General features: G+C 40.6%; 1 protein-coding gene across 1 annotated transcript in view; it reads right to left on the bottom strand.

The window, feature by feature from the left end:
- tenm1 (teneurin transmembrane protein 1) overlaps positions 1-25,166 on the bottom strand; it is a 165,170-nt gene that overhangs the window by 76,298 nt on the left and 63,706 nt on the right. The window contains exons 6-8 of the mRNA XM_051419664.1: positions 14,693-14,866; positions 2,721-2,923; positions 1-104 (exon numbers count right to left, since the gene is read on the bottom strand). The exon at positions 1-104 is cut by the window's left edge and continues 104 nt beyond it. Of these exons, the coding sequence (XP_051275624.1) occupies positions 1-104; positions 2,721-2,923; positions 14,693-14,866 (481 nt within the window). The remainder of the gene's footprint in view (positions 105-2,720; positions 2,924-14,692; positions 14,867-25,166) is intronic.

Below are 25,166 nucleotides of genomic sequence, written 5' to 3'. Positions count from 1 at the left end.
TGGAGGCTGCTCAGCAGCAGGCCTTTGGGAGCTTTGGCAGTTGAGATGGGATCAGTCAAGGACCTGGGCAGGGCCTTCCCATCCAACAGTTTCACAAAGTCGAACTGCACACAATCAGAAAACAACAATATCATCCGATTGGGATGAGCAAGATGGGAATTTATGAAACCTGCATACATACAACGGAGATTTGCAAGCCAAACCTTGTGCAGTGGTGTGTGGCTGTTGTTGGGTGAGCTTTGTGAAACTGCCAATTGAATACTATTGGAAAATTGCCGGCATACATGTTGGGGAGTAGTATTAAATGTGGATAGCAGATGCAAATTGTGAAACAGGAGCCCGAAGAAACAAAGAGGAAATCGTCATCCATGGCAGCTCAGTCCTACACCAGACATGTTCAACAGCAGTCGGTTCCAAAACCTGACGTGCTGCTAATAGCATGGGCAGACTTTACCAACCAGGTTTTCAAATAGAACAGACTATTATTTCATTTGTCTAAACCTTTCTGTGCTTCTTTCTCACCCTCTTTAACTTTCCCCACCACCCTCATCTCTCCCTCCCTTCCTCTCCATCCTAAAACCTCCTTGAACTACCAAGCGCTCGCTGAGTCTTATTCCCCCTGAGGGCTGTGTGTCACACTAGTGTCAAAAACAGCTAATTAGACCTCTTCATGCAGGCGAGAGCAGGGGCGAACTGATGTTAAAAAGCAGATGACTCAGTGTGTGTTGTATTTCTGTCTGTACACGTGCACAGGGCTGTTCTACACTGTATACGACATTTGTGTGTATGTGTGTATTCTTTCTGGATATGTATGAGACATATTTAATCCACAGCTGGCATAATCAGAAATCTCTGTTTCCTTGCGGAAATGACATGTGTCCACACTTTTTATGTTGTTTTTCCCCCCCAACTTTGTCTCCTAGAAATTGTGTTTGTATATTACTTAATTGTTTTAACAATTAAGTTGTGGTGACAACATAATCACTGCCTGGATTAAGTGCAGAGACTGTGTTTCTTTCAGTGAATGAAACACTACATTTATTTACCACGCTGGATTCAAGGAGGTGGCTGGGGTGGATGGTGGGCATACAAAGTGCAGGACATTGTCACCAGAATTCAGGCAATATAGGTTAGTGTTAGGAAAAATTACAAGCCTTTTTTAATCTGATCTTTTCCTAATCAAATGAGTGAGTGGAATTAGTGGAAAAAAAATAATAATAATAATAATAATAATAATAATAATAATAATAATAATAATAATCGTTATTTATTTTGTGCTTTCAAAATCCACGTTACAGAGTGCTGCACAAAAACATAAACACAAGTCATAAAATAATCAAGTCAGTGGACATTTTAGTTCAGTATCAACATACTGACTACGACTTGCCAGCTACGTTAATTAACAACATTCCCTCATTATGTTAACAGAGAACATAATTCGGTCAGCATTAAGTTTTGCTCAAAACATATTTTCTGTTGCAAATTAGTTGTATATTAAGTAATTTCTAGGGGACATGGTTCTTCTGTCTGCAAATGGCTAAATCTGCTCACCTCTTCCTCTTCTTTTTGTTGACAAATAGCAAAATGTTGCATCACAGTCAACATCGAGTGACAGAAGCAGTGTGACAGAAAAATACAGATTCTGAGTCTAAGCAAATAAAACCTCTGTTCCATCATCTCTTACACTATGTTTTAATATAGCCAAACTCAAGATTTAATCGTTCTTATTAAGTATTTTCTGTTTCTGTTTTGAGAACATAATAGTGAATTGTTCATGGTTCATGAATACTACCTGGTAAACTGGCTGGCAGCAGTTCCTGCTCTGCTGCACTGAGATGATCATCAAATATATTATGCTTGCAAACTTGACAAAACAAGCATAAAAACTTTAACACTTTGACACGTGTGTTGTGTGATTGGCTTTGCTGACATTTAAAATGAATGACACTGAACAGAAGGTTAGAGGTGAAAGGAAGTTGCCTTCTTTACTTCTCATTGTTACACAACCCCTGAACTGTCTAATATTATAATTGTAATCAATATTAGAATTTATGGAGGACATAACAGACTTTGTATCAAAATTTAAAGGTCCAGTGTCTAAAATTTAGGAGGATCTCACGGTAGAAATGGATTACAAATCTAATATTAGTAGGTATGTTTTGACTAGTGTATAATCACCTGAATATAGGAATCGTTTTGTTTTTGTTCGATTTTTTATCTACAGACACCACGGGTTGCTTTCCATGGAGTCAAATGGAACCGCCATTATTTCTACAGTAACCTGTGTAAGTGACAAACAAAGCTCTGGATAGGACCGTTTGCTTTGTTTGCATATTTCGTGGCCAGGAGGATGAAGTAAGGGAGTTGCGAGCTGCAACTAAACTGCTTTATGCCTCTTAATACTACACTCTTGACCTTTAAATAATTCTTTGCAAGATGTTTTCTCTACAAATATATAATTTCTGTGGTCAAAGAAAAAAATTGTATTTAAAATATCCAATCGCACAATCAGGATCGAGGCACAAAGATAACCCATATACATTGTCACTGAAGAAGAAGTTATCACACTATTGTGTTGACTCACTCAAAAACAAAGCCATAGTGTGGATGAAAGACTATAATGGGGAGAAAAAGGTGCATTAGTGTGAATGTGGACTGTGGTACTTCGGCAAACAAGCCCATCTGGGCGAACAGCATGTTACGATTGAAGCCTCCATTACCTGAGTGTGTGTAGGCGGTATGTTCCTGCGTCCGTAGACCCCCAGCAGTGCATTGTGTGAGAGAGACAGGTTGAACTTAATGTAGGTCGGATGGTGCACAGTCATATGAAACCTCCAAAAAAGTCCCGGAGGGATCGCCTGGCTCTGCTGGGTTCCAATGTCGACCTCGCCACGGTCGATGGCCCGGCCTCGCACCCATTTCTCTGCAGATGAAAAACATAGACAAGTGATATTGTTAAGTCACATATTGCTGATTTGTCAAGGTAGACAGGGAGTTCTATCATGTATCAGAGGGAGCAATTAATAACCAACCTGATGTCCTCAAACATCAGTGTGATCAGCAGACGTACTAATGAAGTGTGACTGAATAGACATGAGGAATGACTAAGCGCTGGTGAAAATGCTGCTTTTCAAGAGACCCTGCTCTGGCAATCCTTTGGATAGGCTCTGCATAAAAATGAACTGCTTTAGAAAGTAAGTGTTTTGTCTGAGAGCTGTCTACTGGGGCTTTGTCATGTGCTATATTAGCATCCTCTAACAAGAAAGAAAGAGTGTGTGCGTGTGTGTATGTGTTAGCATGTGTGTGAAAGGAAAGAGACAGAGAGGTGGATGAGAGAAAGTGAGGAGGGCAGGGGCACGCACACATGCACGCACGCATTCACAAACAGCATCACAGGACAAAGATAGTGTCTTGAGTGAGAGCATGTTTTTGTGTGTGAAGAGAATAGGTCTTTCCAACAGTCCCCTGGCCATCAGCTCCTCTCCTCTCCATAAGCCTTTATCAACCACCAGGCCTGAGTCTTTTGTGTAGGGGAGCAGGCGAGGCTCTCCAGCCCTCTTTGTGTCTGCCTTTATGGCGAGATATATCTCTGCTTCTAAACTAAGATGGAGGAAATACGGTGACAGAAGGGAGCCAGCCGATCGTTACGGCCACAAAGGCAGAAGAACAGTTAGGAGCAGATTCATGGACAACGCCGCTCGCGATCAATCTATAATGCCTGCAGCTTTACCACTCCATTATGGCGACACCATGCCCACCCACAGGCCAGCAAGCATATATCACATGTATTGTCACACAGATAGGGAGGTAGAGAGTTCAGGCTCTTGTTTCTACTAATGCTGTTCCTTTTTGCCATGATAGCAGCATGGCTATAGGGAAGGCAATGTTGGTCTGTCGGTTGTTCTGTCCACGACTATAGTTCTGTGTCTAACTATAATTATCTGTCTCAAAAACTATTGGATAGTATATCTTTTTTATATCAATTTTGGTGACATTCTTGGTGCCTAGAGGATGAGTCCTAATGACTTTGGTGACTACCTGACTTTTCATCTAGCAGTAACACAAGGTTGACATTTGTGGTTTTAAGTGAAAATGTCAAATGATAATTACTGGATGGATTGCCATGAAATTTGGTATGCACATGTATGTCCCCCTCAGGATATACTGGAATAACTTTGGGTATCTTTTGATTTAGCACAATCATTAGGTCAAAATTATAATTTGTTTTGTTCTTTGGTTTATGGCCAAATACCTGCTCAAATGATCACGTTCATACTAGCATACTTACCTAAATACCGACATAACATGGTAAACAAATCACCTACTAAACCGCAGCAACTTTGTCACTGTGAGCAAACTAATGTTCCCATTTATCTTAAAGCACCACTGTACCTTAAAACATACAGTCTAACTGAGTCGCACATATGGCTGTAGACTCATTTTACTTATTTCTACAAAAGAAGACGCACTGTATGTTGTGTTGTCCTTTGAGATTTTATGAGGTTTGGTGATCAGTCATCTAAACTTATACCAAACAACCAAGTGATGCCAGCTCTGCTATTTGCTTGCTGCTGTTACTTACTCTTACTCTATACTCTTTCCTAATCTCCCCATCGCTATCACACGTGTAAGACCTTATTTCATCACAAATGTGGTCATGCGAAAATGCTAAACAAAGAGGGTGAACATGGTAAACATTATAGGCCTGATGAACATCATCATATTTGCGTTGTCGTTGTGAGCATGTTAGCATGCCAACATAACCATCTAGCTCAAAGCACCACTGTGCCTGGGTACAGCCTTACATAGCTGCTACCATGGCTGTGATTCTTCTTTCTAACCAAGAATTTTACTTTTAAGACCTACTCTCACTCTTTTGACTGTAAAGGCTCATGCTCACTTTAATTTTCTCAGGAGCGTAGGAGGAAATATCCATAAGCAAGGGAAGAGAAAACCAAAAAATTGTATCTCTAATAAAGTTTATTGCAAATAAAAGAACAGTGTATACGCGGGAGTCTTCTCTAAGACCTACTCTCACAAAATGTCAAATATCGTGCTAAAACAATGGATTTTTCTTTTTATCTTCTAACCACTTTATCCTCTTCTATGGACTATGGGAAGTAGTAAATTGATTAATTGGTTAATTGATTGGACTGAGCTGTATGGAATACAAATGTATTTGGGGAGTTGTAGATATATATGACTCGATACACAAATGCATTTTCAATGCACACACAAATATGCTTCAATCCATATATAAGTAAAAAAAAAAATTCACATATAAAAATAAGATTTGTAAACACATTTGTGATGCGCACACAAATATTTCTTGTTTTAAATTTGTGCAATAAAAATTCACAAATGTACAAATCGTCAGGTATTTGCAATTTTCATCAAATACATATTTGGAAGTTGCTACATTGATATATGAATTGTCAAACGCGTATTTGTCTCAGTGCTTTTAATTTGTAAACCTCCCTGCATTTGTGTGTGGATTTTTGAGACTCTCCTGACGTGACTCCGATCCACAAATGCATTTTTTCTACAAGGGAGTCGTCTGCAGCAAAGCGACAATTTAAGTGTAAGTCACACTTAAATTGTCGCGGTTGCCGCTTCCAGACGCCATGTTTTCTTTTTTCGCTGCCGTCTCCTCTGGCTCATGTGATTGGCTGTAAAGGAGTGAGACATCTAGACCCCCTTGTAGAAAAAATGCATTTGTGGATCGGAGTCACGTCAGGAGAGTCTCAAAAATCCACACACAAATGCAGGGAGGTTTACAAATTAAAAGCACTGAGACAAATACGCGTTTGACAATTCATATATCAATGTAGCAACTTCCAAATATGTATTTGATGAAAATTGCAAATACCTGACGATTTGTACATTTGTGAATTTTTATTGCACATATTTAAAACAAGAAATATTTATGTGTGCATCACAAATATTTTTATTTTTTACTTATATATGGATTGAAGCATATTTGTGTGTGCATTGAAAATGCATTTGTGTATCGAGTCATATATATATACAGAACTCCCCAAATACCTTTTTGAGTCCTAATTCGTGCATTTATTTATTTCTGTGTGCATTTATCCATTATGAGACTGTTCTGGCTCCATAGCTGTGACAACAGAGCTGGATAGAGGGAGAGGAAGAAAGACAAAGAAAGAGAAACATGATAGGGGGGAAAAGAACAAAAAGAGAGTTCAAAAAGGTTTGTAATAAAAGGGAAGAAAGAGACAGGTGTCCCGTATTAAGCATAAATTGTCCCTGTACTAAAGTCTCTACCAAACATAATAAAAGTAGCTTGGCAGAACCACGGTATGCATTGATGCATTCCTGCTGAGTCTACCTCAGCAGTCTACTCCTTTTAATGCTAATCCTCACTCCTGAGCCTCACCACAAAAAAATAAAGGCCAGCAGAGGGATGGATGTCCCGAGGAAAGCAGCCTTTTATTCAACAACAGATGAATAGGACATGAATAGGGCATGGCAGTTGGCAGAACACTGGCAGGCAAACAGGCGCACAGGCGGGCCGGCAAGCAGGCTGACTGGCAGGCTTGCGGGCAGATGAGCAGGCAGGTCCTTCTGATGCTAATTACTGTATAGCGCTTCTCCTAGACTGATGCAACATGGGGACAGAAAGTGGAGCTCAGGTCAGTCGCGAAGATGGGTGGTGGGGTGTGAGAGACAAGGGGCGGTTGGGGAGTTGCAGACGGGAAGAAAAAAAGAGGAGGGGGAAGAGAAGAGACGAGAGGATCATGTCCAAAGAGGAGGTGGTGGTGTCAAGTTACAGCTGCTGATGCAAGAAAGAAGAAAAACCCTCCTTGCATCTCTCTCTTCTTCTGTCTCAGCAGTAGAGAATAATTCTGCAGGCCCAGTAAAAGGAGGGGAGGACAGTGGCATTTTGGAATTCCCGAAGAAACCAGACAGATTGCATAGTGACTAGGACTCCTCCAGGCCTTCCCAGCTACTCAGATTACTGCTGTCAATCAGTGTGTTCCACCAGCACCATAGCCCTGTGTATCTCAGCACAAAACCTGAGACCATTCTTTGAAAATATCTTTCAAAACAGCAAATCTCTTTTTATTCCTACTTGGCAGGCAAAAGGAATACAAGCTTAAACAAGCCAATATGCGAGCAGGGAGGTAAAATTCCTTCACACCTTGCTATCTTGTGGCTTTAATAAGCGAAAAGCAGCTTGAAATTCACACTTGCTATCGGTTACTCAGAATAAAAATAAAAATAAATGGCATCGCATAAATCTCCTCTTGTGCTTTTCATCATTAGTTGGCAGCAGAATCGAGTTGTAAGCAAAAAGTGTATTAAGGTTTATTTCAAAATGTTGAGCTTGTTTAAAGGGCCGATGAAAGTGTTGCATAGCTTTTTCATGTCTGCCATCAAGCACAATGTGCCCTTGATGGAAATGATAAAGGGTTAGTGGGCAGGTCTGCTTCGAACCAACATACTGTACAGTATAATAATGAGGCTGCCTAAGCCAGTTATACTGGTAGTGTCGCATGGTGTGTGCACATAATATAGCTAATGCCTCTATTGACGCTTCTCACCCATGATACGCTAACACATGTACACATTGCAATATTTTCTCCTAAATTGGCCCTTGAAAAGTTGTTTTGCCACATGATATCTGGATTATGATGGTTTTAGATTTGAACTCTTAACTTCTCACATTTCTAATGACTAGCTAACATCTCCATTGTCATCCTTCATCCTTCTTATAAAATGTGTGTCTCTGAAAGTCAGTGTGAGTTTGCCTACCCATCTGTCTGTTGCGTGCCACTGAGTGTTTTGTGTGTCTAGTGTGTGTGCAGGCAGACCAGTGAAAGAGATGAGCTACATTAGGACTTGGGACACAAGGTCTAATTAATTTCTCTTGCCTACGGGTTATTCAGGTAAAACAATTACACCTGTAATCTATTTTCAAAGGAACTAAACTGTCTTTGCAATTAATGTTATTATCCCTCAGATTCTAATGAAGCAGAGAACAGACTAAAAGTGCAGCCGGGGTCTTGGTGACAGGACATGTCTGGGGGGATCGGAAGTGCGTGTGTATGCGCACGAGTGTTAGTCGATATTGAAGCGTAGGCCTGTGTGTGGATCTCACACACATTGGTGCAGACAACATTAATAGTGTTCCAAATGCAAGAGAGATTGAGTTTGCCGCAGGATGAATAAAAATATCACAACGGGCAAGGTCTCTATAATTACTTGGATTCAATTAAGGGCCTTTTGAGCAGTTGGCTTAATAAGCTTTCAGCCTCCTCTTTCCACTGTGCAGCCTAATGAGTGTCAGTCAGAGTCAGGAGAAGATAATGCTCTTGGCCTTAGGGCCTTCCATTACTCTCTCGTCCTCACCTTCTACCATCACGCCTCAGGCTATGTCTGTGACAGGCAGGTCTGCCTGTTCACAAACTCATTCGCTCCATGACACTCTGAGTGCACTTACACTGTTACACATGTAACATGTGTTGTATAAATTGACACATCATAAAGCATTTGTGGAGTTTTTTCATTGCCTTCAACTGAGCTCGTACTACTCAGAGGCCCAGAAGGAGCTAATCAGAGCTCACTAAATTGCCATGCTACTCATTTTAATCGACTTAAACCCATATGCAATACTTTTAAAGGTCCTGAAAACTTATTTTCTCTGTCTGCTTTATGCTATGACCTATGATTTTCTGCTTAAGTTTGAAGTACTTTGTTTGTCTCGCATAAATAATTTCTGTATTTGAGATGGAACAGTGGATATTACATGATCGAAAGCCTCATTGCACTGAAACGGGCCCTGTGTGCAATAATAGCAGAGTACGACCTGCCAGCCACAGTGACTGCAAACCAGTAGGGGGTACTGGAAAAGACAGTCACAGCTCAAGCCCCTTTTGAGGAGTTGACAAGGGAGGTAAGCTCTTCATCTGCATGTGATGTCATCCCCATTGTCGGTGTCCTTAAACACTTTCTCACTCAAAGAAACGAGTCCGACAAGGGAATCTAGTCCATGAAAGACATTCTCTTTGAGGCTGTGATAGGTGTTGTAGAGATGTGGAATCTGAGCCATCATATACATTTGCAATGCTACTGGATCCACAATATAAAGACAGGTATGCAGAGTCTATGTTAACTTTACTTAATAAGACTTTCTTGTGTGTGTGAGAGCAAGAGATGTACACATAAATCACACCTGTCAATGTGTATATGTGTAGAATTTTAACTTAAGGGTAGGGTAGGTATTGTTCCAGGTACTTCAAAACTGAAGAAAACCTAAAGCATGCAGGTAAAGAAGATAGAAGATGTTGAGGAGGACCACTTCAGAAGCCACAGAGCCAGCAAACAAGACTCCATGGGTGCAGATTGGAATACCTTGATACCTGAGCCAATTATTCACCATTCAGAATCTGCCCCTCATGTTAAAGTGAAGAGACTTAAGTTAAATAATGAGTTTTTAAAGGTCAGGGACCTACTGCTATGTCTTATAATTATACTGGAGATGCTATTATTTTTAGTTATTTAAGTTGTGGCCGACATTGCAACTCATTTTTTGCTATGTCATTGAGGTAGGCTACACGGAGTAAGTGTTGAGTTATATCAAGTATTATCCAGAATTTTACACTGAATTATAATTCCTTAGTTATTTAAGTTATTAGTCTACATTTCAACTTGTTTTTGATGTGTCATTGAGGTTGAGCTACACTGAGTGACTATTGAGTTATATCCAGTATTTTATACTGGAATTATAATTCCTCTGTTATTCTAAATATCTTTAAAATAGATTTAAAATTTGCACAAAGGGGCATTTTAAATTTCATTTTGAATGTTTTAATGGTGCTGACCAATCCTAAGAGTTTTCTGGGTGAAAAGGTTTAAATAAAAAGAAGCAACAATACTGAGTCATACTGAGGCTATGTATTTCTTCCTTCAGAATATTTGTTTCACAGTTTGAGTATGATGTTTTTTGGATGGCCAGGTTAAAAGAGCTGCATCCATACAATGTATTATTAACAGTCTTGGCAGATACTCAAGGTTGTAGTATCGGTATTTGACATGAAAAAGTGGTATTGAACCATCCCTAATTACAAGTAATGTGATGCCTTGTGTAGTCATGACCTGTGTGAGCAGTTTGACCACAGAGTACATTTTCCTTCTTAGATTGTTTCATCCGGAGGATTTTTAGTATCCAGTATCCAGTACGTAATATTCAATTCAAATTCAAATTAAAGTCACGTCTTTAATTTCTACCTTAAAAGACCAGTGTATAGGATTTAGTCGAATCTAGCGGTGTGGTTGCAGATTACAACTCCCTCGCCTCACCTTCTTGTTCCAAGTGTGTAGGAGAAACTATGGTGGCCGTGAAACTTGTGAAAATCAGTAAAGGCCCTATCTAGATTCAGTGTTTCGTTTGCCCCTTCTGGGATACTGTAACAACATGGTGGTTCAACATGGCTCCCTCTGCAGATAAAAACCTACTACTAATAACTATAGCTGCCAGTATTGAAGCATAAAATTACAATATTCTAAAGTGAAGGTACCTCAAAACCTTGTTTGACCCCTTTGGCCACACTGTGGCGAAAGTATTTTTATTTATTTAAAAAAAGAAAAAAGAAGAAGAAGTTCTAGTCTGTTTACCAAAAAGATAAAAATTGACTCTGATTTTTATTTACTTTTTTGCCTTTGATGTCAAAGCCTAAGACATCAATCTACTACTCTCAACTCTCAACAGTGAGTACTACAAAGCGCTCAGCTCTTCATAAAATGTATAATCTACACTGTAAATACTGACTGCATTTTGAAATTATGTTTAATTTCATATTTGGATGAGATGTTTTGAATGCAGGCTGAGTAACAGACAGAAATGTAGTTGCTTTCTCAACTTGAGGCGCTCACGCAGGGGGTTCACTAAATGATCTATACTTTCTCTGCGTGTGTGTCTGTGTGTGTGGGTGTGTGTGTGTTACATCCCGAGACTGTATCCCAGCGTGAGAAAATCAATGAGACCAGTGTTACAGGGACCAGTCCATCAGCATTTGCACACATGCACAAGCACTCACGCATATTCACACACTCATCCCTCCCACAGACACATCTCCTTTCCTGCACATACATACGTACAATATGCACACAATTTCTTACACACTACTCATCCTCACTCCACTCACTCTGCACGCAGTCTAGAATATTGATGTGCTCTTTAAGAGCCCTCCTCTCTGTCTGTGTCACATTCCATCCATCTACACACCATTTCCAACCACACCATCAGATGGAGTGAAAACAATTCAGCACTAACTCTCCTTTCATACAGTGGTTTATCCAATCATTGCATAGGCTCAGATGGCATTCCACAAGCTCCACATTTCATCATCTTCGCATTATAATGAGGCATTTTGCCATTCTACTGTATGTCAGTTTGTATCATTTCATATCATTAATATATCCGGCATTCCACGTTGCCTGAAATATTATTCTCAAACTTCAATGTACTTCATTAAGGCAGGGAATCCACTGACAGAAAATTTCTTCTCTGGGCACTTTGGCTTTCATCTGTACCAGAGGAATTTCTATATGTGTGTGTGTGTGGGGGGGGGGCATGTCCGGATGCTAGTATGCATGCATGTCAGATACAGAAATAGAGACAAGAGAAGAGAAAGATGGTGTTAGTGCGCGCATGCACATCAGCCTGAGGTTGATTATGATGGGGTGAGTGGCAATTAATGTAGCAATAATTAGAGAGGCTTTTATGTGTGGAGGACTACGAAGGGCTCCTGGTGATCTCTGGAAACTGCGGGAGAGATAGTGCGAAGAACATAAGCACGGCTTGACAAGACACTAGCCATACGCAAAAGACACAACATGTCAATTAGCATCTAGCGCCGTGCTGCAAGCTGCTTCTTAAGGTAGATTAGAATTCTGCTGCTCTGGATCCTGATTTCAGGGGTAAAGCCAACAAATCAAACACAGAGTATCTTTATGGGATTGAAGATGACATAAAAACAACACTAAAAATACACAAACAAGAATACAAGAAGATTACTACCTTCCAATCATTTCGCCAAGCTCGTTTCATCTCTCCCTACTGTGCCATCAGTTTATATCAAAACAAGCAGAAACTGATAACTATCCTCCAATCAGTCTCCTCAGCTATCTTTATGCTCCCATGGTTATGTTGTTAGTTGTGTTTATAGCAGTGCAAGTGCAAGAATAAAATCAATTATTCCAAAATAAAAAAGCACATTTTTCTGCTTGGTTTCATTGTTTTGTAGACAAAAGCCATGGAAAGGGCTAATAAGTTGTTCCATGAAAATTGTATTTTAATGTCAGCAATTATTTAGTTTGTGCCACTTTTATGGTGGATATCTCAAACATCCCTCAAGTAGATTGGTATCTATCAATCATTCTTTTCTCCTCCCATCACTCTCACTCTTCTCTCTCCCTACCGTGTCATGTTTTTATCATTTCCATTCCCCGCAGCCTCCTCTCACCATCCTTCGCTGTGTAATCTAGGGGATTGTGTGGTCTCTTGGTGTGAGAGGTGATGGGTACAGCAGGATGAGCGTGATAATCTGCCACACTGGATTACAGTCTAATCTCTAATCTCTCTGGCCCTCCTCTGCCTGGGGACCACCTCCACCGTGCCAATTTTATTAATCTGAGCCCCCTGCATCAACGGCTTAGCTTTGCCCATTTTGATTTCCCAGCATTCATCAAGCATATAAAGCAATAGGAATTGAAACAATAGATTGTTGTGACGCAACACTCGGAAGTGAATTCTATGACCCCTGTGCGCTCTATCGGAGGATTTAGCTACTGATGAGAGTGTTAATCCTCAGAATGTGAGGATTCATCAAGAATAGTTGCTTTAGGGATGTCCCAGGTTGCCCAAATTGCAACGGGTTGCAGTTTGTCTTGCACATTCTCTGTATAAGTGCTGAACATGGGCTCCAACAGCTTCCAATGTAATATCCATCAGAGTCAGTCTAAGCGTGAAGGTTGCTGTGTCCTGCCTGACTTCATGACCTGGAACACTCACAATTAATGTCCCATGTCATGGGGTTAAATTGGTGTTAGTAATTCCTCTGGCTAGTTGAGAGACGACCAAGTGTGGAAAGGCTATTCCAGTCACGGACTGGCTAAGAGGGAACATGATTAACCAATTACCTTGCCTTTCTAATAAATGAGTAATCAGTTCAAGGCTGATCTCTGGACTGATGTCTCTCTATCGTATTGTAACATTCATTGTGCCGAGTGTGTTATGTATGCAAGTCCTAATGCAATAGAAACTGATTGGAATTCATGCCAATGGATATATAGTCCGTCTCCACATGTTCCAATCATAATGTTTTCCATTCCTATTTAAATTTCAAAAGAATTTTCTCATCTTAACTACTATTCTAATAATTGTGTTTCCATTAAATCCTGTAGCAAAAATATGTGCTGGCAGGATTATAAAAACCAGAGTACAATAAATTCTCATTGTACTTTCTCTTGGAAAGTTACAGAAAACAGAATGGTATGTGAGTACCTGTCTTCACATGTTTGTATTTGAGCTGACCTTTCCCATATGTATATTTGTAGAGTTTGTCCAGAGGGGGTTTAATAAAGGTGGCTCAGAAAAGCAGAGCTTTTTGTAAAAAGCCTGTTTAAGTCATGCCTACTTGTAGCTTATGTGAGCAGACTTAGTCACATTTGGTTTATTTCATGACTTTGGAAGGCAGACCTTTGACATCAAGCAGCGATCACAGCTATTCACAGTGACAAAGATTACAGCCAATATTCACAGCCACAAAGCAGCACATACTGAATATAAGTCAATTGTTACAGCAAAAATTAACCGAATATAGAAAAGCAAAAGCAAAAGAGAGCTTTTGGCAACATGCTGTCAACCAGCAGTGATCTCAGACACAATTAAAAGTTACATTACAATGTGAACCATTAAAAAAATGGTTGTATTTCGACTGGCAACATTTCGTCAGAGATTTGGGTGTGCTATGTTAGCTATAAAGGTCTGGTAAGCTTCTTTTTCACTCTTTGACACTTGCACACACATGCAGTAGTACACCTCCACACCCCTAAAAGTTCCCCTTTAAGACTGAAAAAGATTTAAAAATAAAAAGACCTCAGATTTTAATTAAACAATAAGTACAGCCCACGTTGAAATGTGATAGATCTGAAATGTACTACAAATTGACTTATGTTCACAGTGCAGTAGCGAAAAAGGAACCTTCATGTAGGAATTTTGGGAAAGTACATATGTTTTTGTCTGTTCGTACCACTGGTTAAAGTATATTATGAAGATAAGCCTAAAAACTTGCCTGACCAGAACAGGCTAGTCTGGAAGGATAAGTTTCCAAGGTAACTTTATTATAGAATTATTTAACTCTCTTTTATGAAATTTCCCAAGAATCAGCCTGTCTTACTGAAATTAGCCCTTTTAAATGTTAATCTTGCTTTATGTAACACCCCACTGGTTTAACTGCACAGTAATTCAACAAAAAATCTGCCAAACACAGTTAAAGTAAATTGAAGTGAAACGCTGTAAGCCAATGTTCATTCAATACGTTTAATATTTAATAACAAATTACTATATTACATTTGCTTTGTTATTACTGACAGGCAAATCCTGTCAATAGTTGAGTGCAGAACATCTGTTATTACGGTGTGTACTGTGTGTGTGTCAGCTCACCTCTGTCACCAGCATGTGTGTTTTCAGGGTTGAGCGTATCCAGCAGGTGGATGGAGCTGGTAGGTCTGGTTTTGCTGTGGTCCTCCTGTTGATGGTCCGCTGAGCTCAGTCCGTTCTCATACAGCTGGCTCTCGCCATGCCGCAGATGCCAGGTCAGACCTAACAGGTGGACCGCTATACACACACACACACACACACACACACACACACCGCCAAAGAGAGAGAAAAGCAGATAGAAAAGATCATTATTCAAGGCATGCGTGAGGGGTGGGTCTGAATCTTCTTTAATGCCTATCTTAGAGCTCTCACTCAGTTTATGTGCTTATTAGTGCCTGGCAAGCCAGTGGACAATTAGCAGATACACAAAGAACACACACATACATACCTCTCACACACACACGTCCAGTATATGCACGTACACATGTTTACGTGAACAAAGAACGTGGCAGAGGTGGGCAATTAAGGCAGATCTTCAGAGCCTAAGCCCAGGGCTGGTATTAAAGCGCTAACACAGTCTTTTATGCATGACTAATGATGCTTTGAAAGCTGCTGCCGATTCACAATCCATATGGGCCTTTTAAACAACAAAGGGTATGGGAGGATACTGGATTCCCCCTCCCACTCTTAAAACTGTTTACTAGGACAACAATCCAGCATGCTGTTAAATAAAAACAACTAACACCTGCCCATTAAGGAAATTAATTAGCATCTCACAAGGTTGTCAATAAAATGTTCAGTAAAACATTCACCTTGCTCTGACCAATCCTCAGCTTTCATTCATGTGAGATTGTACTCCAACACTGCTTTAGTTTTCAACTTTAAAACTAAAAGAATCTAAAAAGGTAATGTCCCTTTGCTGATATGAAGAACAAAGCATGAAATAAACCATTGCAGGTTTTTTCTCCTCTGACACATTCGGAACATCAAACAAAAGCAAAGACTCAAATCAAAAAGTTACTATGCGCTGGTGGCAGTCAGAGGATGGCGGCTGCATGTAGATCAAGGTAAGGAACTTCTAACGACTTCAAACATCTTCACTGTCTGTCTTCTGTCTGCTGATTGCCGACACCCAGAAAAAGCACTTGCTAACGCTCGCACAAAATGGCTGCTTAGAAAAACAAATCCACAATTATACAGCATGACCAGCACATGCACGCAGGTACAGCACACTCACACAAGTGCATTAATGTATCTGCGATTTTCATGTATACATGAATGCTTACACCCACACACACCTACACATTCACCCACACTTGATCCCCAGCTGATGAGGAATACCTAATTAAAACTCCAGATAGTTCAAAGCCATTTGCAGTCACTTTCTGTTGCAGAAGCACAGGGAAAAAAAGAACTATTTTCTCTGAAAAATACAGCAAATCTATGATGAGCTCTGAGAGTTGAAGCCACTTTGGTCCCATGCTCCACTTTGGCATCTATGGGGATCAGCAAATCATACATTCCCAACATTTCAACTTCTGACTAGCTCTAGCCACTGTTGGTTTAGCTATCTACTCATGCACAATATGAGCTCTTCAAAGCAGAACACTGACGATTACTAGGGCCATGAGGGAAACGTCATGCATCATTTAGTTCAGACTAATTGAACTGTCAGCCTGTGACGAGACCAGACATGGACACGCACAGATTCTTCACATCAGTGTGCGTACGAGTTACTCATTTTAATTTTTTTCCCTCCTCACTGTAGTTTTCTTATTTTCATTTTAAAAAGATGCAGTGTGGGGGATTTTCTCATTAACACATCAGTGTGAAATTAGTTGTGATGACTCATTCTGATGGTGGGAAAAAAAAAGTATGATAAACAGTAACCCAAATGATCTGCCTTGTACATTCAATTTCATGGATTTAGTTTCTAGCAAAATCCCTTCTGGTTGTCTGGTACTGTAAGTACTTCATCTTAAGCAGACAGGTGGGAGAAAACGCAAGCAGGTAGAGAGAAAGTCACAGAAAAACATACCGATGACAGTCACATTTTATTTAACAATGACAGATTTAGAGACAGTCCTGCAGAAATTTCCTTTATGCTACAACCCATTATGAACTCTCTTCTATTAGAATTAAACATGAAGTATAGTGATGAACTTACAAATGTAGGTTTGTATGCATCATGACTGTTTGTACTGCATTAAATTATGCAGTGGAGTGGAACAACCTATCATAGTTTCATAAATTAGTCTGTAAGAGTGCTCAGTGAGGGATGACAAGTTATTCCCAAACTGATACTTTTAGCGTTTCTACCATTCAGTCTCTCATGCTTCATTTTCCTCTCACTTCCTCTCATCTGAATTGCTTTTCTTTCTCTCCTTGTTCTCCCGTGCACCCCCACACCTCCGTTAGCCAAGTGTTACCCACTCCAGTAATGACTCTGCAGCGACAGTCCTCACTGGCTCTTCTATCTTCTCCTCTTCACCACTCCATCCCTCCTTAAAGCCCCTCAGACCCTATTTCTCCTGCTCCTGCTCATCAGTCTCTCTCTCTCCGTCTCTCTCACTCTCTTGTTTTATGGCTGTTGACCTTTTGCTAGAACACTTAGCATCTATAGTCAGAGAGCACACAAACACACACACACACACACACACACACACACACACACACACACACACGCACACACGCACATACGCACACAAAAAACACGAGCTGAAGCGAGGAGGGATAAGGACCTAGGAATATGAGGAGAGGATGCTGATGGAGGGTGCAAGTTTGTGTGTATGCTCTTGTACTTTTGAGGACCCGGTGTCCTCACCGCAATATTAATTTTAGTGATGACAGTATTAAGACTTGTTCTTCACATGACCAAGATAATTCTAGGTATTTCAAAACTGAGTACTTATGGACCCAAAGGCAAGGACAGGACTTAAGGTGTACAGTTAAAGTGGGAGTGGTTTTGAACATCTAGGATTCCGCGACCAAGAGTCCCATTCTTTTGCTGCAAGTAACAGCTGCAGTCAGAGCTCTCCTGTTTAAATCAGTAAAAAAGATGAGCAACTGCTGAGTTTGAAGGTTCATTCTTGACCTTAGAAAATTGTTTGACAGAATAATCCTAACCCAAGGTCCACTTACTAGCTTAGATACAAAGATAAAGTTTGCTCAGTTGTCTTGGAGATATGTTGATGTTGTAACATACAGTATATTGTTTCCTCAAAAAAGCCAGTGAGAGGGCCTTGAGTTGGAATTATTTTGTCAAATGAACAACTGGGTAAGTGTATATCAGGTCTGAAAAAATGATGAGCCCCCACACAGGCATATTTACCCAGCCCATTTTACCCAGAGGCCCAGAAATCAAACATCATTTCTATGATATTTGGTATACAGTTGGTAATTAGCCTAAAATTCTATTTGGTGAAAGAATATGCAGCATCAACTCAAATATTAAAGGTATTAAATTAGTTTTTACACAGGGCCCCATCATAATAATATAATAATAAACTGTATTTATTTCAAAACAAAGTTACAAAGTGCAATACATTGTTGAACCATTAAAATGTTTCAGGACTGCAATAAGGCCAATACCCAAAAATAAGATAAAAACAATAATAATAAGACATGTTGGATGTGTGCTAGTATAAATAATAAGCTGTTTTAAAAAGATAGGTTTTGAAACATTATTTCAAATATGTCACTGATTTTGCTGCCACAAATCCACAGGTGGAGAGCTCCAGAGCTGAGGGGCCCTGACTGCAAAAGCCTGGTCCCCTTTAGTCTTGAGCCAGGACTTAGAAACAGACAGCAGCACCTGCCTGCATATCTGAGGCTGCGGTCTGGCTCCTAACAGAGCGGCAAGTCAGAAATATAACTAGGAAACCATGACGTGCTTTAAAGGTAATCAGTACAATCTATAAATCAATTCAAAAACTTGCTGGTAACTAGTGAAGAAGGCTTCATAGGAGTGATATCATTTTGTCCTCAAGTATTTGTTAAAAGCAGAGGAGCTGCGTTTTGTACTAGCAAAAGATCACTTTTTGGCTCAGCTCTGAATACAATGAATTACAGCAATCTACCTGAGATTACATAAAAGCATGTATGACCTTCTCGAGATCAGGCCGAGGGAGAAAAGGCAGGATTTTGAGATGTTCCTCAGTTGATAAAAAGATGATTGAATGACTTTTGTAACTTGATTCTCAAATGAAAGGTCACTGTCAAATATTACACACAAGGTTTTGGTTGTAGGTTTGACATTTGTAGACAGGGAACCAAGATGGTTTTTGTTAAACTGGGATAGGACCAAAAATAATAATTTGATTTGTTTTTATTTAGCTGGAGACAGTTTTGGGACATCCAGCATTTTATTTCTGACAAACCAGATAATAACTGGTAAAGATTTGCATTAAACCTTAACTGGTTTTCAATAGGACATATAGTAAATTTGTTTGTCATCTGCAAAACAATGGTACTGAATTTTATGTTTATTTATACAGAAGGGAAAGGATTTTAAATTTTACTTCAGTGGTGCAAATTGCCCAACAAATTAGAAGTTATAGAAATACTACAAATATATTGCCATGGAGACGACGTGGAGCCTTCTGAGCATTTTGGGCCCCTGATGACAAAATCTGTCAGTTCCAATATGTTGTGTGATAGGTATCAATCTTGCAATCATGTAACTCTTGGTAAGAATTAGTAACTGTTACTTTAAGTGAATTTATTACCATCACATTCTGGGTTAAAGATAAAGAACAAATCACCCCAGTAGCTCTCCTGGAAGAATGGGTAACACATGCCAAAGCTGAGTCCTTACTGCAGTGGCCCCAGGTTTGAAACTAGACTTTGCTGCATGTCATTCCCTCTCTCTCTCCCCTGCCTATCCTGTCTCTCTCTTCAACTATCCAAAATAAAGCAAAATGCCAAAAAAGTAGCAACAATGGCACAGTCTAATTTTCCCAATGGCAACAAAAAAGTGTTCTGAATTTGCTAGTACTCTGATTCTTGTCACTGACTGGCTTCTTTTTCCCCATAGCAATGGCGGCTGAAGATTGTGGGTATTGTAGCATTTAGAGCCATCTGCTACACCAAAATGATGGAAAAAAAGCATGATTTATCAGAATCAAAGTTGAAATAATGAAAACGGTTGCTGATAACATAAACATATAGTAGCAGGGTATTGTTAAATTAAACTCTGGTATTTCTATGTTTGTTTGTTTTTGTTAATTTAGTTTTTTGGCTTTATCAAATATTAATTTGTCAGAAACAGACAAGAAACTAGAAGTGAAAGAGGGAATAATTAATAAAGGTCCCCAAATGAAATCAAACTGGGGATGTTGCAGTACATGGTTTGTGTCCTAACCACTCAGCCACCACTACACCCTGTGTTTCTAAGGAACATTTAGAACATCATTAAACGTAATGCAATAAAAAATACCTCAGCGGTACCCCTCACTTCTTAACACCATTGCTTATAGGATGTGACACATCTTTGAGCCTTTGTGTGAACACAAAAATGCATACACACTCACACAGACACACACTTAGACACAGCATGCATTCAGTTATGTGAGCAGCATGGGCCCAGCGTGAACCTTCACTCTCAGTCTCTTTTTCTCTTGCCTGTCTATCCATCTCTCTCACAGTGTCCATCTTTCTCTCGCGCGCTCTTGCAAAAACGCACATAACGATCACATGTTAGAAGGAGACTCCGAGTGAGTCCAGTCATTATAACGGGAGTGGCGGCAGCACAGTGGCGACAGCGAGCAGCAGTGCGGCGAGCTAACAGGCCGAGGCCCTCGCACACATGAATCATTGATCAGTGTGACAGTGAGATGACTGCCAGAGGTAATAGGACGGCACTGCTGTGAGGGGGTTCTGTACAGTACCCTCACTGTCGGCTACCCCACCGAGATGTGGGTAGAATATGTGGCAGGCTGAAGAGAACAGCACAGAGTGTAGGGAGAGACTGAGACAGTTCAGTAGTAAGAGAAATAGGTGCTTGATGTGGCTTTTTCAGGTTTACTTAAACTACCACGGAGAGAAATAAGAGAACAGAGGAATCCAAGCGGGTGGAAATTTGAGGATGAAGTGAGCGAGGCTGCTGAGATAACAACCGCTCCATTGCGACAGTTGTACGTTAACAGCTGCAATGCAAAGACGTATGGATGGCATATCTTTATCGTTATTGTAATAAATGGCAACCGTGAACCACTAAACTCGCGTCACCATTCTCTCCAGACAGACAGGTTTTAAAAGCAGACTATTTGAGCTGGTAGAAGCAGAGATAATGCTAGCTTGCAATTGCTGCTGCAGTTGTTGCTATTGTTGTTGTCAGGCATGTGTGTGTCTCCAGATTAGATAGAAATGATTGTGGGCTCCAGTGATGATTAGATTTCACACTCGTGGTGGGAGAAAGAGCAGGAGATAGAGAAAGAAAATTGTGTGTGTGTGTGTGCATTCCTGTTTAATGCCTGTGTTACACTACATGCAGCTATCTGGTGTTTGTAACAGTGCTGGGTTGGGCTGCGGGACACAATGGGTGAGATTGACTGTGAATATACTGTCTTATCGATAACCATTACAGCCAAGGTAGCACTGCAGTCAGTTAAAAATGATTTATCAATACACTCGCACAAGCGGAAACACACCCTGGCCTGATTGCCAAGTTCTTTTCGCTCATACACATAGCTAACCGCCAACTATATTCTGTCTGACAACCAAAGACTACAGCTGGCTTTGCCCTGCAGCAAACACTTTCAAGAGCATCAGTCATTCGATTTAGTGTGTAGTTTAGCATGTACAGTAAAAGCAATTTCTCATCCAAGTTCTGCATGGCTGTGTCAGCCTCTAGCTAAGCCACAACTTCTGAGGGATGGGAGAAAGAAAGGCAGAGAGAGAGAAGGGCAGTGGAAGATAAAAGACATGGGGAGAGGGAGAGACGGGGGTAAGAAAGAAAGAGAGAGAGAGAGAGAGACAAATGGGGAAAACAAGTGTGAAGGAGAGTGAAGGAGAGGGACTTCAGAGCCATCTGTGTCTAAGTCAACGTTAGAGTAGAGACTGAGGGCCTGGGGGTCTACCTGCCCTCCCTCCTTTTCGCCTGTCGGCCCTCTCTCCACTCTGACAGACAAGAGGTGCTAAAGTGTTTTTCCTACCCCCCTCCACCAACCCCTTGAAAGCTACTAATACCGCTGTCATGACTGTTTAAGTGTGTATGTTTGCGTGTGTGAGTGTTTGCCAGCTGACATTTGCTTGTGTGCAAGGTGTGTGTGTGTGTGTGTGTGTGTGTGTGTGTGTGAGCAGACGCAGAGCCTCACTCCAAACTGTCTTCACTGGTATAAACCTCAGGACTCATCATCGGTGTGACCTTGCTAATCTGAAATGGGAAGTCCTGTTTGAATAAAGGGATAAAATGACGGGAAGAGGGATAAAGGAAGAGCGGAGGTGGTGACACACTTCTCACATCTTGAATGATGAGATTTGCTGTATATCCTGGTGTTTATTTACCAGTAAAACTCGCTGTCACTGTCATCTAGTTAGTCACGGTAGCGACAGTACACCAAGTCCAACAGATCACAGCTTTCTGCTTCACGCATTTCTCTGTTGTTCTTTCATTTCTAATCACGCCCCCTCTCCCTTTCTGTCAGAGTCCCCCACTCTCCATGTCTGTCTCCCACTCGCTGTCTTACTGATCTGGCCCTTTTCTGAAAGCTGAGTCATGTTACAACAGACAGAATAGTGCTAAATGAGCAGGGGATCGGCGCCATGTTAGATTCCCCTCCGGCAGCCACCATCAACCACCACTGAGAGCTAAAACACTGCAGACAAACAGCGACTCACAACTGCCGCTCGCAGTCACATACAGCTCAATCCATGTGTGATGTGCTTTGGTATGTGACTGCATTTGTGTGTCATGGAGTGGGTGAGGAAAAAAAGTGTGTGTGAGTTGCTGTGCACGTCCGTGTGTATGTGTGTGAGCATGTTGCCTCTGTGAACTATTGAGGCTATTTCATTGCAGCCTCTCTGACCTTCTGGAGACATTTTACCAAAGGGCTCTCTCGCCATTCAGAGCTTTCTGTACAGAGTCTGTCTAGCCATTTAAAGCAATTTTACCAAAGGCTTCTGGAGCTGTTAGGGCAGTTTTAGCAAAGGCCAGCGGGTTTCTTAGAGCTGCATCAGACGACCAAAATAGAGGACTGAAAACAAAGAGAAACTGGACCAATCAATACAGACCCCAATGAGGCATGAAGCAGCTGGCTGAAAGAAGCTTGGGGTGCGCACACACACATACACACACAAACAAGCACACACACACAGTCCGAATCACAAAGTCACGCACGCACCTTCAACTACATGCACATGCTGGCACACACATACATTTGAACTCGGACACACATGTGGCTCATTGTTTTTGTTTTCTCCCATTTTCACCATAAAATTCTGTAAAGGAGCAGAACAGTTTAAACCAATGTTCACCTTAAATTTCTCTCCCCATGCACCCAAAATAGGTTGGGTTTTTTTGGTCTGCAAGATCATTCAACCATACCACAGTTTACAGTAAACAAGCTCAGAAAATGCCTCCATAGAAACTGGAGAGAAAAATGAGGAGGAAACAAAATGTGCTTTTGGTTACATACCAGTCATTCTAAATTTGTAAAAAATAAAAATAAATTAATTAATTAAAAAAATTAAAAAAGCATTAGCATTGTTGTTAGTGATCTGGTGTAACTATCAAAATAATCAAAATATTTTCTTTTTGAAAAATAAAAACGGAAAATAAAATTATTTCAGTATTATACACACGCACACACCTTAAAACACATACATAGGTAAAGATTAAGGCACACATATTGACTCAAAGGTGAAAGCCCTCTCAGTGTGAGCTATAATTATGGAACAGATTCCAAACATCTGTTGAGGCAAAGAGAATAAAGCCAATACACGGTGCAAAACACGGCAGTATTGCTGTACTGTGATTGAGTCACTGTGTGTGACAGCTTTTTTGTGTCCAGCTAAACTGTGCTGAGCCAGTACACTCCTAATAGAAAGGGTTCTAGTTTCCAGGCCCTACTGGAAACAAGCTGTACCAGCCAATCTTACCCACTCAGCATCGCTGAGTAGATAATTGGTTGCCAGTTGCCCTCCTTGACAGAACTGCACAATGAAGAGGATCGCGGCTGATCCCAGACAAACAGGCGACCACCTGTTCAAAAACTTTCCTTTGGGAGAAGGCAACATTTCATTAGGGCCAGGCCGACTCAACATCTCAACAGCTTCGTCCCGACAGCCATCACCAGACTCAGCTGACCCTCTGACTTTACCTCTGTACACAATCTCTGGCCTCCTGCCTACCACCTGCTATCAGACCAGACTGCAATGCCCACTTTACAGACTGTTCATTCCACTGAGGTTATTATTAGTATACAAAACAAGCTAATTAATGCACTGCATTTACAATTACTGACCATCAAATTTATAATTTGTGTTTACCACCTATGTTGTGCTTCGGGGACTGTTACTTAATGTTCAAAACTGTGAAGCATTTTTATCCCACTGAGGACAACCATCACAGTCCAGTGTGTGTGTGATGGCCTGCAGATTGTGCTGTCTGATTGCATATGGGACTCAGTTCAGACTGAATAATGTAGCAGATCGTCAGCAGTGAATCAGCACATTTGAGCTTTTCCAATTTAGACTTGGACTATCCTTTTTTTTTTGTGGTATGTCTTCTTTGTCCTGTTCACTGAAAAACAGTCCAATGAGCTTCACACACTGAGTTTCTGTTGGGACATTTCCTTAATTACATTGCACATTAAGACTAAACTAACAGCACTATACAAAAATGTGTTTGATAAAATACAAATCATACTGTACTATTTCTGATATGATTGCTACTTTCTTACCCAGTTACTCTGTAGTTGCAGTGTCCATAAAGTCACAGCACATCAGTCCTGATTTGCTAATGGTGCTTTTAGCTAAAATGGAAATAGTAAAGCTCTTCCTCATTGGACCAGCAATATTTATGTTTTGTTAACCACTGTTCCAAATTAAGTTTCATTGTTGTAGTGTGTGTGTGTGTGTGTGTGTGTGTGTGTGTGTGTGTTCACAAAAACACTATAATGAGAGCACTGGTCCTGACAATGGACAGAGCTAGCCGGCTATGTTGTGAGTGCTGGATCACCATCGGCCTGAGACCAAAGTAGGCTATTTTCCCTTATACCTGACAGTAGGGGTGAGGAATATGACAATATTGTGAAACAAAATAAATGTAGACCTTGTAGACCTTTCCCACTGCTTCCTAAAGACAATAGTCGTGCCCTCGTGCACCTCAGTCCAAGATACTGTGTGCACAAAAGCACTTTTAGGGACCCAAAATGGTTAGGAATATTATTGCCAATCTCCTGACCAAGGACACTGATTGTACTGGTTGTGGTTGATATTGATAGTAGCAATATCGGCAATACTTCATTAATAGGAACAAGAACATTAGAATGTTCAATAATTTCACTTAAAGGCATTAAATGCAAACCGCCATGAA

The sequence above is a fragment of the Dicentrarchus labrax genome, unplaced genomic scaffold (genome assembly GCF_905237075.1).
Source record: "Dicentrarchus labrax unplaced genomic scaffold, dlabrax2021, whole genome shotgun sequence".
Taxonomy (NCBI): domain Eukaryota; kingdom Metazoa; phylum Chordata; class Actinopteri; family Moronidae; genus Dicentrarchus; species Dicentrarchus labrax.
The sequence above is the reverse complement of the archived record's forward strand: the minus strand, read 5'-3'. Positions and strand labels throughout refer to the sequence as shown.